At 38.0% G+C, this 14745-nt stretch overlaps 1 protein-coding gene across 1 annotated transcript; it reads left to right on the forward strand.

Moving 5' to 3' along the window:
• The first annotated feature begins 382 nt into the window (after nt 1-382).
• ABHD10 (abhydrolase domain containing 10, depalmitoylase) lies at nt 383-13501 on the forward strand. The gene is made up of 5 exons (XM_043448994.1): nt 383-553; nt 3049-3232; nt 6918-7029; nt 7434-7571; nt 12684-13501. Exons 1-5 carry the CDS (start codon nt 412-414, stop codon nt 13026-13028), a joined length of 921 nt encoding a protein of 306 aa, XP_043304929.1. The 5' UTR covers nt 383-411; the 3' UTR covers nt 13029-13501.
• The last annotated feature ends 1244 nt before the right edge of the window (nt 13502-14745 follow it).

A 14745-nucleotide genomic window follows, 5' to 3' on the forward strand; every position in this document is an offset into this window, starting at 1 on the left:
GAACTGACTCCTTGGAAAACACCCTGATGCTGGGAAACACTGAAGGCAGGAGAAGCGGACAACAGAGGATGAGATGGCTGGATGGTATCACCAACTCGTTGGACATGAGTTTGAGCTAGCTCTGGGAGTTGGTGATGGTCAATGGAGCCTGGCGTGCTCCATGGGGCCCATGGGGTCGCAAAGAGTCGGACGCGACTGAGGGACTTAACTAAACTGAAACCTCCCCACAGAAGAGCCTAGCAGAAACACGCTCTAAGAGCGACAACACTCTGCGCATGTGCGCTCTCCGGGGGTGGAAACTCCGGGCTGTTTACCAATTTGCGCGGCCGCCAGCGGCGCATGCGTACCTTGGCTTCTGGGTGCAGTGCGCATCTCAGTAGGCGGGCGCAGGGCGCAGGGGCTGCTGGGAAGATGGCGGGGGTGGGCCTGGCTTCCGTGGCCGCTCGGGTACCTTGTCGCAGGTGGGGCTGGGCGGCAGTCACCTTCGGCTTCCACCATGGTCTCAGCACGTTACTTGCACGGAAGACCGAGCGGGCGCCACAGTGGTTCCGAGGTCAGTGTCCGAAAGACGAGTAAGACGCGTTCTTTCGAACATACCGGATTTCGGCAGTTCCTGACCCGTGCGTTTTGGGCGCTCCGTTCAGAAATCCTCTTTCCAGGTTCTCAGTACCCCAGTTCTTTTAACAAATCTGATGAAGGTAGTGAGAGAGCACTGCCAGGCCCCGGGGTGTCCTGACCGCCCGGGCAGTGGTTGGCGTTATGCTCTGTAGTTCAAGGATTCTCTCTGCCCACCTCCCCTGTGTTAAGCGCCAAGACTAGCAAAAATTCAGATGTGCATTTAGTATGTTTGATTATTAATTGCTCTATCTTTTCTGTGCACGTTCTAAGGGGTTTACAGATCGTGACTGTTAGTTGCTTAGACCTGCTCTCTCTCGAGCAATTTTACAGAAAGGTTTTACATGTTCTTTGTAAAAGTGTAAACTTTTGCGTTTTTTGGTTGTGTTGGGTCTTCCTGCCCCAACCCGGTCGCTAAGATTCCAGCCCAGTAAAAATCATAGCCGTTACTCTACAAAGGAGGTTAGAATTTGGACAAAAATTACAGCCCCTGAATATTTCTTTGTGCTTGATTCTTCTCCGGCTCTTCCCACCTCCACTCCCCCATATATATAGCCTGTCTTTCTTAATTATGTCTTTTTGTTTTGGGGTTCATACCCTTGCACCCCAGCTGTCAGATGCATGGTGCTTGAAACGGGGACTGTCTTTGTAAATACCCTTTGTTTTGAGTTAAAATGTTTAAATATATAGCCGATTTAATTGTGCGCAACCCAAAGGCTGTTACATATGTCCCTCCAGCCGAGTGTAGCGTGTCATTGCGGTAACTAAAAGAGAATTCTCTCTCACTGGTTAGTAGTTTCACTGAAGATACATGCCTCAGAGTTTGAGCTAATTCTTATAGTACAACGATCATTTATGGATATTATGTTAAGAAGATGACCATTTATAACTCATCAAGATTTAAATAAATTGTGATGGTCTCATGGAAAATTTCCTATTGGAAAGTAAAATGGAAAAGAGGATAGGAAGGCGTTTTTGAGTGCTAAAGAAATGGGAAAAGAACATTTTTGCTGCTACAATCTGTCAGTCTACATTACTGGCTCCTACTTACCTTGTTTTTCACTAAAGTTTTAAATTTGGCATATTTCACTATGCGTTCAAACTCTGAAGCAAGCCTACATGTAAAAGGGATAGCTTTAAGGCCTTCAATTCAGTGTTTAAAAAATCAACTTCTCAAATCCAAAATGAGGAAAACTTTATTAGCTCACATGGAAGAAACTGTGAAGTTTTAATTAGCCACAATAGAGAAAGATTTCAAGAAATAAAAAAGAGATTTCATTAGTCCAGGAAAAGAGTGTTAAGGGACTACACAAATCTGATTTCTCTGGAGGGAGAAAATGGGATTATAAATGACTTTTTGTTTTTAAACATCGTTCTACATTTTTTTTAAGAGCAAGTATTGACTTTGTGGCTTCCCAGGTAGTGGTCACAGTATAAAGAATCTGCCTGTCGATGCAGGAGATGCAAGAGATGGGTTCAGTCCCTGGGTAAGGAAGATCCCCTGGAGGAGAAAATAGCAACCCACTCCAGTATTCTTGCCTGGAAAATTCCATGGCCAGAGGAACCTGGTGGGCTACAATCCATGGGGTCGCAGAGAGTCGGAGGTCACTGAGCACATGCACAGGTTGACCTTACTGTAGGGTGGGGAAGGAACTTTAAAGGTAGTGGAGTGGAGTAACATTATAAGGGTTTCCCACTGTGCCTGTTTACTTGCATTCAGATTTGTGTGTACCTTTCAAGAAAGCCAAACCAACAAATAAAACACAGTGATTGGGAGTCCTATGAGAAATCTTTTTCCAAAAATGATATTATACATTTATTCAAGGTTACTTGTAAAGAAACTGTTCACAAACCCTCCTCAGCAGATAGAGAATCATGATTGAGTATTACCATGGCTCAAGACTTTATGGATGGAGAAAGAATAAGTAATAAAAGGGGCCAGCACCTCTATCTTTGATTCAGTTTCCCAACGTTAGACCAAACTTGTTTCTCTCCCTCCCTACCAAAAAGTAGAGGATGTGAAACCCCTCAGACATTTAAAAAAAAAATTTCAAAGAAGACTGAAATCTCCCAAGAAAAGGCTTAAAACTAGTGTAGGTAAATCTGAATGTTGATTGATACTGTTTGGAATAGATGATGCAACAGGAAAACTTTTTTGACAAGTCTTTCTGTCTTTAGTGGCCTTCAGATTTCCTTGTTGTGTATTTTGGAAGAATCATGATTGAACCTTGCTCAGAGAAGGTCAATTGTGACATGATTTTTAGAGACAGGCACAGACTTGTGACTTATAATACTTCATGTCTATATTTTTTTTTACGAAATGGAAATAGTATTTGATATCAATTTGACAAGTTGAGAAAGTTAAGATTGAAAATATGTATGGTTTTCCAAAAACTGTATTTGCAAACTTTATGTTTTGTGTACTTTGTTTAGCTTGCAGACACAAGACATCAATCTCTTTCCTTAGTCGACCAGACCTCCCAAACCTGGCTTATAAAAGGCTAAAAGGCAAAAGTCCAGGAATTATCTTCATCCCTGGCTATATTTCTAATATGAATGGTACAAAAGCATTGGCGATTGAGGAGTTTTGCAAATCTCTAGGTCACGCCTATATAAGGTAGGAATAACACATTTCAAAGAAAATATTACTACCATTTACCTTGGCAGTCAAGAATTACTTCTGCTCTAACCAACTGAAGCAAATGCTAGCATTTTTATAGATTAATTTATTTTAATAGTCTGTAAACTTTCATCTTGTGATTTAGGGTTCATGTAAAATGCAATCTTTAATAGTTTTTTTTTTTTTTTTTTAATTTTTAACTGGAAGATAATTGCTTTACAGTATTGTGCTGGTTTCTGCCATATATCGACATGAATCAGCCATGGGTGTAAGGATGTCCCCTCCCTTGCAAACGTCCCTCCCTTCTGGCCTTTGTGCCATGCTGATGGTGCAGGCAGATAAGGAAACTAGTGGTAACTTAAGCTCTTTAGAAACAATATTCTAACATGACAGCAAACCAGTATACTAGGTGGCTTTCTTGTAATCTCTTACAGTCTGGTTTTCCTTTTGGAACTTAAGGACCACTGTTATTTAACCACTGTTTATTTCATTACTTTCAAAATATGTAGTTTAAAATAGCATCTGTGTTTAAAAGTACTGTAAAATTAATATTGTGTAAGTCACCTTTTCACTGAATTTCCTCTTTCACTTGTGTAGTCTGAATATGTATATATAAGCATAAATAAGGGTATGTGTTGTTTACTACTTGATTTTACAATTCTTAATATTTCATACTGATAATTATTTTACTAAAATAATGTTTCACTGTTATTAGGGTTGTTTACTTAGAATAGTCATTTATTTAGTGCCTAATTTGCCAGAAGAGATAGTATGGGTTAGTAAAAAGAGCACTGGCCTGAAATTCAAGAAACATGGACTCTAGAATTAACGCTAACATTAGCTATGACAAGATGAGTTGGTTAATAAATGCTGGAGCTGTTTTCATCATCATAAAAAGGAGGAGCTTGGATGAAATATAATTTCTGAATTCATTTCTAGCTCTAGCAACCTAAAAATGTATTTATGTAGTTTTTAGAAGAGTTTCACTATCATTCACTCAATAGGTCTAGGAAATACAGCTTTCAGAAATAAGTAATTAGAAATAAAAATAAAAAACTTTTAGACTTAAAAATGACTTTTATCTACTCAGTATATTAGCAGAAATTATGTCAATTATATGAATTTAGTCTTAACTCCTTTTAGCAAATTAACTGAATTATTTCATTTTCGTGCTCAGAGCTCTTTAAAATATTCCAAATTAACTGTTATCCTTAAGACTGTAGTATTTTTTACAAGTAGACCTTCTAACCCTACAATGGTGCTGTAAAATATACAAAGAATTCTAAAACATGGTCATTGCCTGTAAGGATCTTTTAATCAGGGTGGAGGAATGCAAGATAAAATACATATGGGAAATTAGGAAGAAATATTCATCAAAATGTGATTATGTCAAAGAGCATGATACTTAACTGTATATATTGAGAGAAAAATAGGGGTTGAAGTAGATAGAAAACACTATAAAGGAACACTGAAAAATAGTTAGGATTTAGGTAAGAAGGAAGAGCAATCCAAGGAGGAGGACTATCTTGAGCAAGACATGATGAAATCAGAAAAATTGCCATCATTCTCCTTTGTCCCCAAAAGAATTTAACTCAAGAAATCCTTATTTTATCAGTTCTGAATTTAAATTGAGACTGTAAGAGACTATAGCCAGTTTCTGTCTGCCTATAAGATGTATGAGGGAGTTTTCTGCATTTTGGATGCATATGAAATAAATTTTCTTTTTAAAGGTATATTTAGTAATCATGAAATTAAAGTGTGTACAGACAGTTATATGAATTTAGTCTTATTCCTTTTATCCAAAGGAATATGTGGTACTATATCAAAATGTAACCTAAATGTATACTTATACACCTTTATACAATATAGCCATTCATTACAATTTTTAATTTGATCAGGCTCCTTTTTATATGCTTTTATCAAACTTCATTGCAATCTCATCACTATTAGCAATTGATTGCACTTTAACTTGTTTTAATGGATTCCCAGTTGGCGCTAGTGGTAAAGAACCCGCCTGCCAATGTAAGAAACATAAAGATTGGATAAGAGATTTTATCTTCTATTTATACTCCCAGTTTCTCAGTTTACTTTCTTTGTGATTTTGTCTGTAAAACTTAGATCTTGAATGAAGAAATGGTTAGTTTTGTATATTATACAAGAACAGTACCTATGGTTCGGTGGAAATGGTTTCTTAATAGCCTGCCACCATCCAGGATATTAAAATTGAGTCAGAGCTCAGGAATATGACACATGGCTTTAGACTGGTCTTCTCTCATGATGATTTCTAATAACATTTAAAATTTTAGATTTGAAAAATTTAAAATATATTTAGATTTGAGAATATTGAGGCTGCTAGGACTGAATTGCCTTACTGTGATTAAAAGTTTTAAATTGCCAAATCTTTGTCACTTGGTTAGGGTTCAGCAAGAGTGAACTGTATTTTTCACTTGTTACCCATTAGTATCACTGAATGCTTGTATTTACCTTTTTGAAGGCCCTGTACATGTCTTTTGGAGAAGGGCATGGCAACCCACTCCAATATTCTTGCCTGGAGAATCCCCATGGACAGAGAAGCCTGGAGGGCTACAGTCCACAGGGTCACAAAGGGTCAGACACGACTGAGTGACTGAGCATAAGTGTCCATGTGCTGTGCATCTTCGCCATGTTTCCGTGGCAACTGTCAGCAATATAGCAGGTGGAGATGCCTTCACCCACAGGAGGGTGAAGGAGAGTTGGGTTTCTCTCCCCCTTCTCCCTGGTCTGCTGCACCCATTGCATTGAGGACTTCAGCCTTGTTATCCTATTTCCCAAGAATCCAAAACCACGTCACTTCTTACTTAAAATTTTAATTTCTTTCTCCACTTTTAAATCCCTGATCTCTAAGAAAATATGTTACACCATTCTACTGTTCCTACATACCGCTCTAGTGCGGGAGACAGGCCACAAACCAGTAATCCATTAGACACACATTGCCAGGTCGCAGTACTGGCTGTGAAGAGAACAAAACCGAGTCAGGGACCGGAGAGTGATGAAGGAGGCGCAGCTCTAGGGTGAAGGGTCAGAGAAGGCTTCTGGAGATTGACACTGGGGCCCGGCGGAAGGGAGGGGGCCGTCTGGGTGACTGTCTCCGGTCGAGTCGTCCACAGGGAAGGAGAAGCTGACGTAAAACCCCTGAGTCGGGAATGTGGATGGTGTATTCCATTTACTGAAAAAGAAAAATGAGGATACAGTTGGGAGGGAGAGAGAAATGGAAGAAGTGAGATCAGAGAGGTAGTTAGGGGCTAGATGATGGTAAGGACTTTGGATTTTACTTAAAGATTATACAAAACCTTTGAAGGCTATGTGCAGGACATGATCTTTCTTCTTTTGTTTTTTTAAGGATCACTGACTGCTGTGTGGGAATACACTGTGAGGGTGAAAAATGAAAATGGAGATTTACTAGGAGACTCTTGCGTTAGTTCAGTCGAGAGAGAATAGTGACTTGGCCCAGGCTGGCACAGGGGAGGTGAGGAAGCGAGTGACTGTATTTGAAGGTTAAGCCAAGAAGATTTGCTGAAATACACACTGACTTCACTTTTATTTTAATAGAGTTGAGGCATTGTAATTAACGTGCTATCTTCCTTAGAAATTAGGGAAGGAAATACTAGATATCTAGATACAAATATGTTTTCTCTTTCTCTAGGTTTGATTACTCAGGAGTTGGAAATTCAGATGGTAACTTAGAAGAATGCACAGTGGGGAAGTGGAGAAAAGATGTTCTTTCTATAATTGATGACTTGGCTGAAGGACCACAGGTGACTGTTTTTGTTAAATATGATGATAATTGTTGTGGACTATAACCTCATGCTATTGGAGCTGTTTCACTAGATGCAAATATTTAGTATTTTAATGTCTAACGATCAATTTTTATATTTTAATGTCAAATCAATCAGTTCTATCATTGTCACTTTCTCCTAAAATGTAAGTATCATTTTACTTTTCATTTTACAAATTTTATTTGTCTAATTTACTCTCTGTTATAGATCTGATACTTTAACAAATAGTAATCATAATCTTAATTTTACTTTGTGCCAATTATTAAAAGTCTGGGAGCCAGTGGATATAAAGGCAGAAAATATATACATTCTATGAAATTAGTCCATCCCTTACCAGAAAGAAAAAGAAATTCCTCTTCAGAACAGTGTGCTTCTGTTTCTAGATACTGGTTGGATCTAGCCTCGGCGGGTGGCTGATGTTTCATGCTGCAATCGCCCGGCCACAGAAGGTTGTTGCTCTCGTTGGCGTAGCGACGGCTGTAGATGGCCTGGTGACACAATTTAATCAGCTTCCCATTGAGGTAAGTCCCAGGCAACCTCGGTGTATCCCTCCTGTTGTTCTTCTGCTCCCTCTTTCTCTGAATTTTGTGCATGTGTCCTCTGTCCTTTGACTAGTTAGGCTAGCTCATCTTTGTCTTAACTGACTTTTTGTATACCATTTCTTTGCTTTTTTTAAACTATTTGAGTGAGTGAGAGTCACTCAGTCGTGTCCAACTCTTTGCGACCCCATGGACTATACAGTCCATGGAATTCTCTGGGCCAAAATACTGGAGCGGGTAGCTGGTCCCTTCTCTAGGAGATCTTCCCAACCCAGGTATCGAATCCAGGTCTCCCGCATTGCAGGAAGATTCTTTACCAATTGAGCCACCAGGGAAGCCCGTTTTGGTCTCCTGTTTAAGATTTTCTGTTTTTTCACAGTCCCTTCAAATCATTTTGTCACATGAATGAAATCACACTTTAAACTTTTGTTTTATCAGCATGTTACTAACCACATTTGTTTATTTGGATCACACATTGTGATCTCTTTGTGTGCCTCTTAGTCTGTTTTGTGGCTATGGGTGGTAGTATTAATACCTGTTCTACAACTATGTTAAACCAGCTAATCAGTTACAAAAGTTCTTTTAAGCCTTAAAGCCTCGGATTCTCTCTTGGCAGAGCTCTCCGAGCACACACTGTCAGTCACACACAGGAGATAAGATTTGCCATTCCTGGCCTAGACACTAATTTGGCATTCTTTTTCTACTTCCAATTTTCACCTTTAAAAAAAGGGGGGGGTACTTTTCATCAGTAGCATGTTCGTCCGCAAACCATGATAGAAATAAGGTTTCTGAAATAATTGGAAAGGTAATTGGTTTATTATACTTTGCTCTTGAATATATGTTTAAGTATTTCAGTTGTCTGCAAGGGTAAAAAAAGTGGTGGGTAATAGCTGTTTATTTTTGTGTATGTTATTTTTTTGTTTGGAAATCAGTGGAGTTCTCCTTGGGCATATTTTTCCTTGAGATCTAAATTTCACCTATGGGACTAATCCTAGCAGAAAGAAACTGTCTGGAGCCATGGTTCAAAATGTGTAGTCCCTAGGCCAGCAGTAACAGCATCACCTGAGAACTTGTATTAATAGAAATGTATGTTCTTGAGCTTCACCAGATTCACTGAATCAGAAACTGGGAGTGTGGCCCCGTCGTCCGTTTTACAAGGCCCCAGGTGAAGTTTGAGAACTTCACTCTCTACAGCAGTGGCGGAGGAGGAAAAAAAGAAAAAGAAGGAAAAAGCATATGTAGTGTTGAAGACTAGAATATCATTGACTTTTGCCTCAAGTTCTGCATTGAATTCAGTGCCATATACTATCTGTTCTAAGTTTATTCTTATTTCACATTGTTCTTTCCAGCTCCGTAAGAAATGACATTGTCTGCGAAGTCAGGTTCTTCATATGATTTCCAGTCAGGGCTAAAATTACGAAGCTGATCTTCTTTGCACTTACCTATTTCTGAGATCTTTTTTTTCCTTTCTTGTTTCTCATACATAGATGCCTAATGTCCTCATGCTGCTAAATTCTCCTGCCATTGATCCTCTGCATCTAAACCTTGAAGCCCTTACTCTGCTTCTCATGGTGGGAAATTATTTCAAGATGATGGCCTGTTGGAAAGGTGTTGATTACACAGTTTTGGGGGGTTATTCGGAAATGACAAGATCTATGGAAATTTCTCTTTATGTCTGTACATTCATCACTCAGAGTGAAGATAAGGTAGATAGCCCATAATTGGCTGAGAAGATCTATGTCCTGCAAATCAGGGTAGTTCTTTGGTAATCCTAAACCATACCAATGAAGAATTCTTAAACATGTTGAGCCCTTTAAACTTAAAACCATGTGTAAAGAAAGGGCCTGGACACTAGGATCTCTGCCTCTTCTCCACAGAAACAGTGAGTGCTCTCAGTGTCAAGGGAATAGACCCAGAGGTTTTTACTGTCTTCTTTAGCCCTGGAAATGTTGAGATCCAGCATTATTCATTGTTTGTGTGGGAATTTGATTTACCTCTAACTCTAATCATTGTTTCCTTCTGTGGACACTTCAGTTCAGTTCTGTTGAGTCGCTCAGTCATGTCTGACTCTTTGCAACCCCATGGACTGCAGCACTCCAGGCCTCCCTGTCCATCACAAACTCCTGGAGCTTGCTCAAACTCAGTGTCCATCGTGTCAGTGATGCCGTCCAACCGTCTCATCCTCTGTCGTCCTCTTCTCTTCCTGCCTTCAATCTTTAAAGCATTAGGGTCTTTTCCAATGAGTCAGCTCTTTGCATCAGGTGACCAGACTGTTGGAGTTTCAACTTCAGCATCAGTCCTTCCAATGAATATTCATGACTGATTTCCTTAGTATGGACTGGTTGGATCTCCTTGCTGTCCAAGGGACTCTCCAAGAGTCTTCTCCAACACCACAGTTCAAAAGCATCAATTCTTCGGTGCTCAGCTTTCTTTATAGTCCAACTCTCACATCCATACATGACTACTGGAAAAACCACAGCTTTGACTAGACGGACCTTTGTTCTTAAAGTAATGTCTCTGCTTTTGAATATGCTGTCTAGGTTGGTCATAGCTTTTCTTCCAAGGAGCAAGCGTCTTTTAATTTCATGGCTGCAATCACCATATGCAATGATTTTGGAGCCCCAAAGAATAGTCTTTCACTGTTTCCATTGTTTCCCATCTATCTGCCATGAAGTGATGGGACCAGATGCCATGATCTTATTTTTCTGAATGTTGAGTTTTAAGTCAATTTTTTCACTCTCCTCTTTTACTTTCATCAAGAGGCTCTTTAGTTCTTCTTCACTTTCTGCCGTAAAGGTGGTGTCATCTGCATATCTCAGGTTATTGATATTTCTCCTGGAAATCTTGATTCCAGCCTGTGGTTCATCCAGCCTGGCATTTTGCATGATGTACTCTGCATGTGTTAAATAACCAGGGTGACAATATACAGCCTTTACGTACTCCTTTCCTGATTTGGAACCAGTGTGTATTCCATGTCCAGTTTAACTTTCTTCTTGACCTGCACACAGATTTCTGTGTGGACACTAGAGGGCATCAGACAGGATGCACAGCTGGTGGAATCCAAGCTTCAGACACATTGCCTTGCTAGTTTCTTTTGGTGTAAGAATTATGAATATTGTACATTTTCTTTGATTCCTGTAGTTTTTGTTTTTGAGGCTTTGGGACATGCAAGATTTTGTAAAGTTAAGTCTGTTCTTCAAATGAACAATATTCATTCACCTCAATAGCAGATAACAGAGCTAGTTGGGAAGCAGCAATGCTTACAATGCAGTTGTTATTTGTCTTGGTAATTAGCATAGTTGCCCCTTCATCTAATAATCAATGGAACTAAGTTCTAACTACTGAAATTACAAATTCAGGAACAGTCATAAGTAGTTTGAGGATAACTGAATATCATTTTTTTGCTTTAAATATTTGGTTCACATGTTGCTTTAATGCCGAGCACCCTATGATATTAATATATGTTGTAATATAGGTTTTTACTCTATTTTAAATCATTTGACTGTAGATATTTAGAAGTTTAGCTTTCAGATATACAGCTTTTTCACTGAGATATTTTTGGAATTTTATAAAATACATTAAAATACCTACATGCATGTAGATAACATCATATATATTTTACTGTTTAAATTCTTTTTTGCCTCTGAATTTGTAATAAGTGAATAGTTTTAAATGTGGCAATACAGTATTTTTATTGAAAATTTAATACAATTTTTTTTAAATACGTTGTATATAGCTTTTCTTTCCTTGTATTTTCTTTATTTTTGATAAGCCATCCACTGTTTTTTTTTTCTAGACAGAAATTCCCTTCATATTATGTGGTTGCAAGAGGCTTAAAGCTATTTACATCTTGATTTACTAATTCAAGCTGGGATAATCTTTCCAAAGAATTTATTATATACATATAACCCTTTATGTTCAAAGTTGTTCCTAGAAGTACTCAGCAGTTTGGAAGTGGTTGAGTTAATTATCTTGTATGCATTGTGGTAAACAGTTATCCAGTCTTTAAAAACTTTTAATCTAATCTTTTAAAACCCAGAAATACATATATATTAAATAAATAAGCAGTGAAAACTATATATGAATTGTAATAGCTAAGTGTTTTACATATTGTATATCTAAAACCATGCACATATAGAAATACTAGAAGGAAATAAGCCAGAATATTAATGGTTGGTTGGTATATCCATGAGATAGGATTACTGGTAATTTATTTCTTCTTATGCTTTTTATATTTTCTATGTCTTCAATAATGAGTATATGTTACTTTAAGTAGAAAAAATGTTTAAGACAAATTTTGATCTCAAAAATAGAGATTCTTCAAGAATCAAAAAACACCCAGCATTTTATTTTAAAGGTAGAAATGATACCATTGCTCAGTTTTCAGGAGATATTTGGAAGAATTCTTTGTCATCCAGAACAACAGACAATTTTCTTCTCATTCCGTAGAACTCTGAAAGGCAAAAACTACTTTTTTTTTTTTTTACATTCAGCCTAAAATTGGGCGTGTATTGTTGCCCCAGAATAACCACTGTCTTGTTTTTCATTTTTAGCAGTATACTCCATTCTCCCTTTCCCCCATCTCACTGCCATTTTAATAACTTCCACTAATCACACTTTTAGTTTCATGATTTTTAAATCTAAACAGTTTTTATTCCTAAGATTTGATTTGATGTAATATGAATGCCACCTGTACTGATTCCAAGAAATTATTGTATTTTTCTCCTCATTTTCCCCTTGAACCAGGATGAAACAACGCCTGACTTAAGACGTTATATGATAAAGTTAGTTAGATCAAGTTTGAATCCAGCCACAGCAGTTACTGCCTTTCAACCTTAAAGCTGCGTAATACTTTCATATCCTCTTTTGTAAAATTGAAATAATAACAAAATTATTATCAGGATCCTGTGAGATACTGTGTGGAAAATACTTGTTATAGTTCCTTGCACATGGTATTTAATTACTGATAATTATCATTGTTATGTTTTTGTTACCTCTTTTCCTCTTCTTCAAAGACCACTTTCCTTAGATTGTTTAAGACTATTGCATGTATTAATTTTGCATAAATACTTTTATTTTCATTTGTTCCAACAGACAAAAAAGGAAATAGAGATGAAAGGTGTGTGGCCCATGCCATCAAAATACAGTGAAGAAGGAGTTTACCGCATCCAGTACAGTGTCGTTAAAGAAGCGGAGCACCACTGCCTGCTACACAGCCCCATCCCTGTGACGTGCCCCGTGAGACTGCTCCACGGCATGAAGGATGACATCGTACCGTGGCACACAGCCGTGCAGGTTGCTGACCGAGTCGTCAGCACAGACGTAGATGTCATCCTCCGGAAGAACAGTGATCACCGAATGAAGGAAAAAGCAGACATTCAGCTTCTGGTTTACACTATTGATGACCTAATTGATAAGCTTTCAACCGTAGTTCACTAGAATCACAACTTTAGTTGGTGTGCAAAGTAATGGATCCAGAAGATGGAAGAGAGTAACAGATGAAAGACCTTGATACTTAGAAGGTTTTTCCTCTTCTACTTTGTAAATATCATGTGAGTATTTATCTAATGATGTATTTTCACAGGTGATACAAATTGTGAAGAAAGTGCCAGCTGCTGTTTGAAAAATGTTCTCCCACCTCAATCCCTGATTTTTTTTTTCATTAAAATATTTCCTATTTTTTTATTCAAGAAATGTTTACCTTCTGAATGCTTATGTTAACTATGCCAGCTCTTACTTAGATTTGCTAATAAAGCTTAATTTGTTTTTTATTTGGTATCATTGTATATGAAGATTTGTAAAATTATCTCTGAATTTAAAATGCAGTTCACAAAATATAGGAACACATTTATTGAAATCTGAAATGACTAGAGAAATGTATGAAGCATAATAAAGTTCATAAAAGGCTATTACTTTTTGTCTTCTGCATGTTATATTTGAACTTAAAATCAAGGTTATTCTTTTTTAAGGGCTCAAAACTTTATAAATACATAAAGGATATATATCATTTTAAACTTTTGGCTAATATGTCATATAGTTAAGTGGGGGGATTTCATCTTTCAGCAATGATGTTGTTGCACAATCACTAAGTTGTGTCCGACTCTTTGCAACCCCACTGACTGTAGCACCCCAGGCTTCCCTTTCCTTCACTATTTCCCAGAGTTTCCTCAAATTCGTGTCCATGGAGTTGGTGATGCCATCCAACCATATCGTCTTCTATCTCCCCCTTCTCCTCCCGCCTTCAGTCTTTCCCAGCTTCAGGGTCTTTTCCAATGAGTCAGTTCTTCGCATCAGGTGGCCAGTATTGCAGCTTCAGCTTCAACATCAGTCCTTCCAATGAATATTCAGGGTTGATTTTCTTTAGAATTGACTGGTTTGATCTCCTTGCTGTCAAGGGACTCTCAAGAGTCTTCACCAGCACCAGTTCAAAAGCATCAATTCTTTGGCACTTAGCTTTTTTTATGATAGTATTTTCATATTCTGATTTCATATTCCAAAGAAGAAATAGATCTTTATATATTATCACCTACCTAAAGAAACATTTCTTTGTTATTAATAATATGTGCCTAAAGTACAAATAACCAAGTGATTGCATCTATGTCAGGGCTTCCCAGGTGACTCAGACAGTAAAGAGTCTGCCTGCAGTGTGGGAGACCTGGGTTCCATCCCTGGGTCAGGAGGATCTCCTGGAGAAGGAAATGACAACCCACTCCAGTATCCTTGCCCAGAAAATTCCATGGATGGAGGAGCCTGACAGGCTACAGCCCATGGGGTCACAAAGAGTTGGACACGACTGAGCAACTTCCCTTTCTTTGCCATCTATGTCAGAGGGCTTTCTAAAATGTAGAGATAGTAAGAAAATATGAAATGGAAATACAGTTTGTTCGTTTGTTTTTTTAATAATTAAGCTTGTGCAGTAATCAGCCTTGATACAGATTGATGTCTTTTAGCTTTTAAGTTAGGACTCCATTTAGCCTGTTTAGGTTACATCTGTCAAACTAAAACTTTAAGTTGACAACATAAACATATACATATATACTGAACATGTGTCAAAGATTTCTTTAACTCATTGATAAAGGAATAGGATGGTTCAAAGGACAATTCAAGAGGCATTTATAGATACTAAAGAATGTTGGGATAAAAGTCCTCTGCTGAA

Source organism: Cervus canadensis, chromosome 27 (genome assembly GCF_019320065.1).
Source record: "Cervus canadensis isolate Bull #8, Minnesota chromosome 27, ASM1932006v1, whole genome shotgun sequence".
Taxonomy (NCBI): domain Eukaryota; kingdom Metazoa; phylum Chordata; class Mammalia; order Artiodactyla; family Cervidae; genus Cervus; species Cervus canadensis.

Coding starts and splice junctions, on each gene's coding strand:
- ABHD10 (XM_043448994.1), top strand. CDS start 412: ATGGCGGGGGTGGGCCTGGCTTCCGTGGCCGCTCGGGTACCTTGTCGC. Junction 554..3,048: donor GGCGCCACAGTGGTTCCGAG/GTCAGTGTCCGA, acceptor TACTTTGTTTAG/CTTGCAGACACAAGACATCA. Junction 7,030..7,433: donor ACTTGGCTGAAGGACCACAG/GTGACTGTTTTT, acceptor TTCTGTTTCTAG/ATACTGGTTGGATCTAGCCT.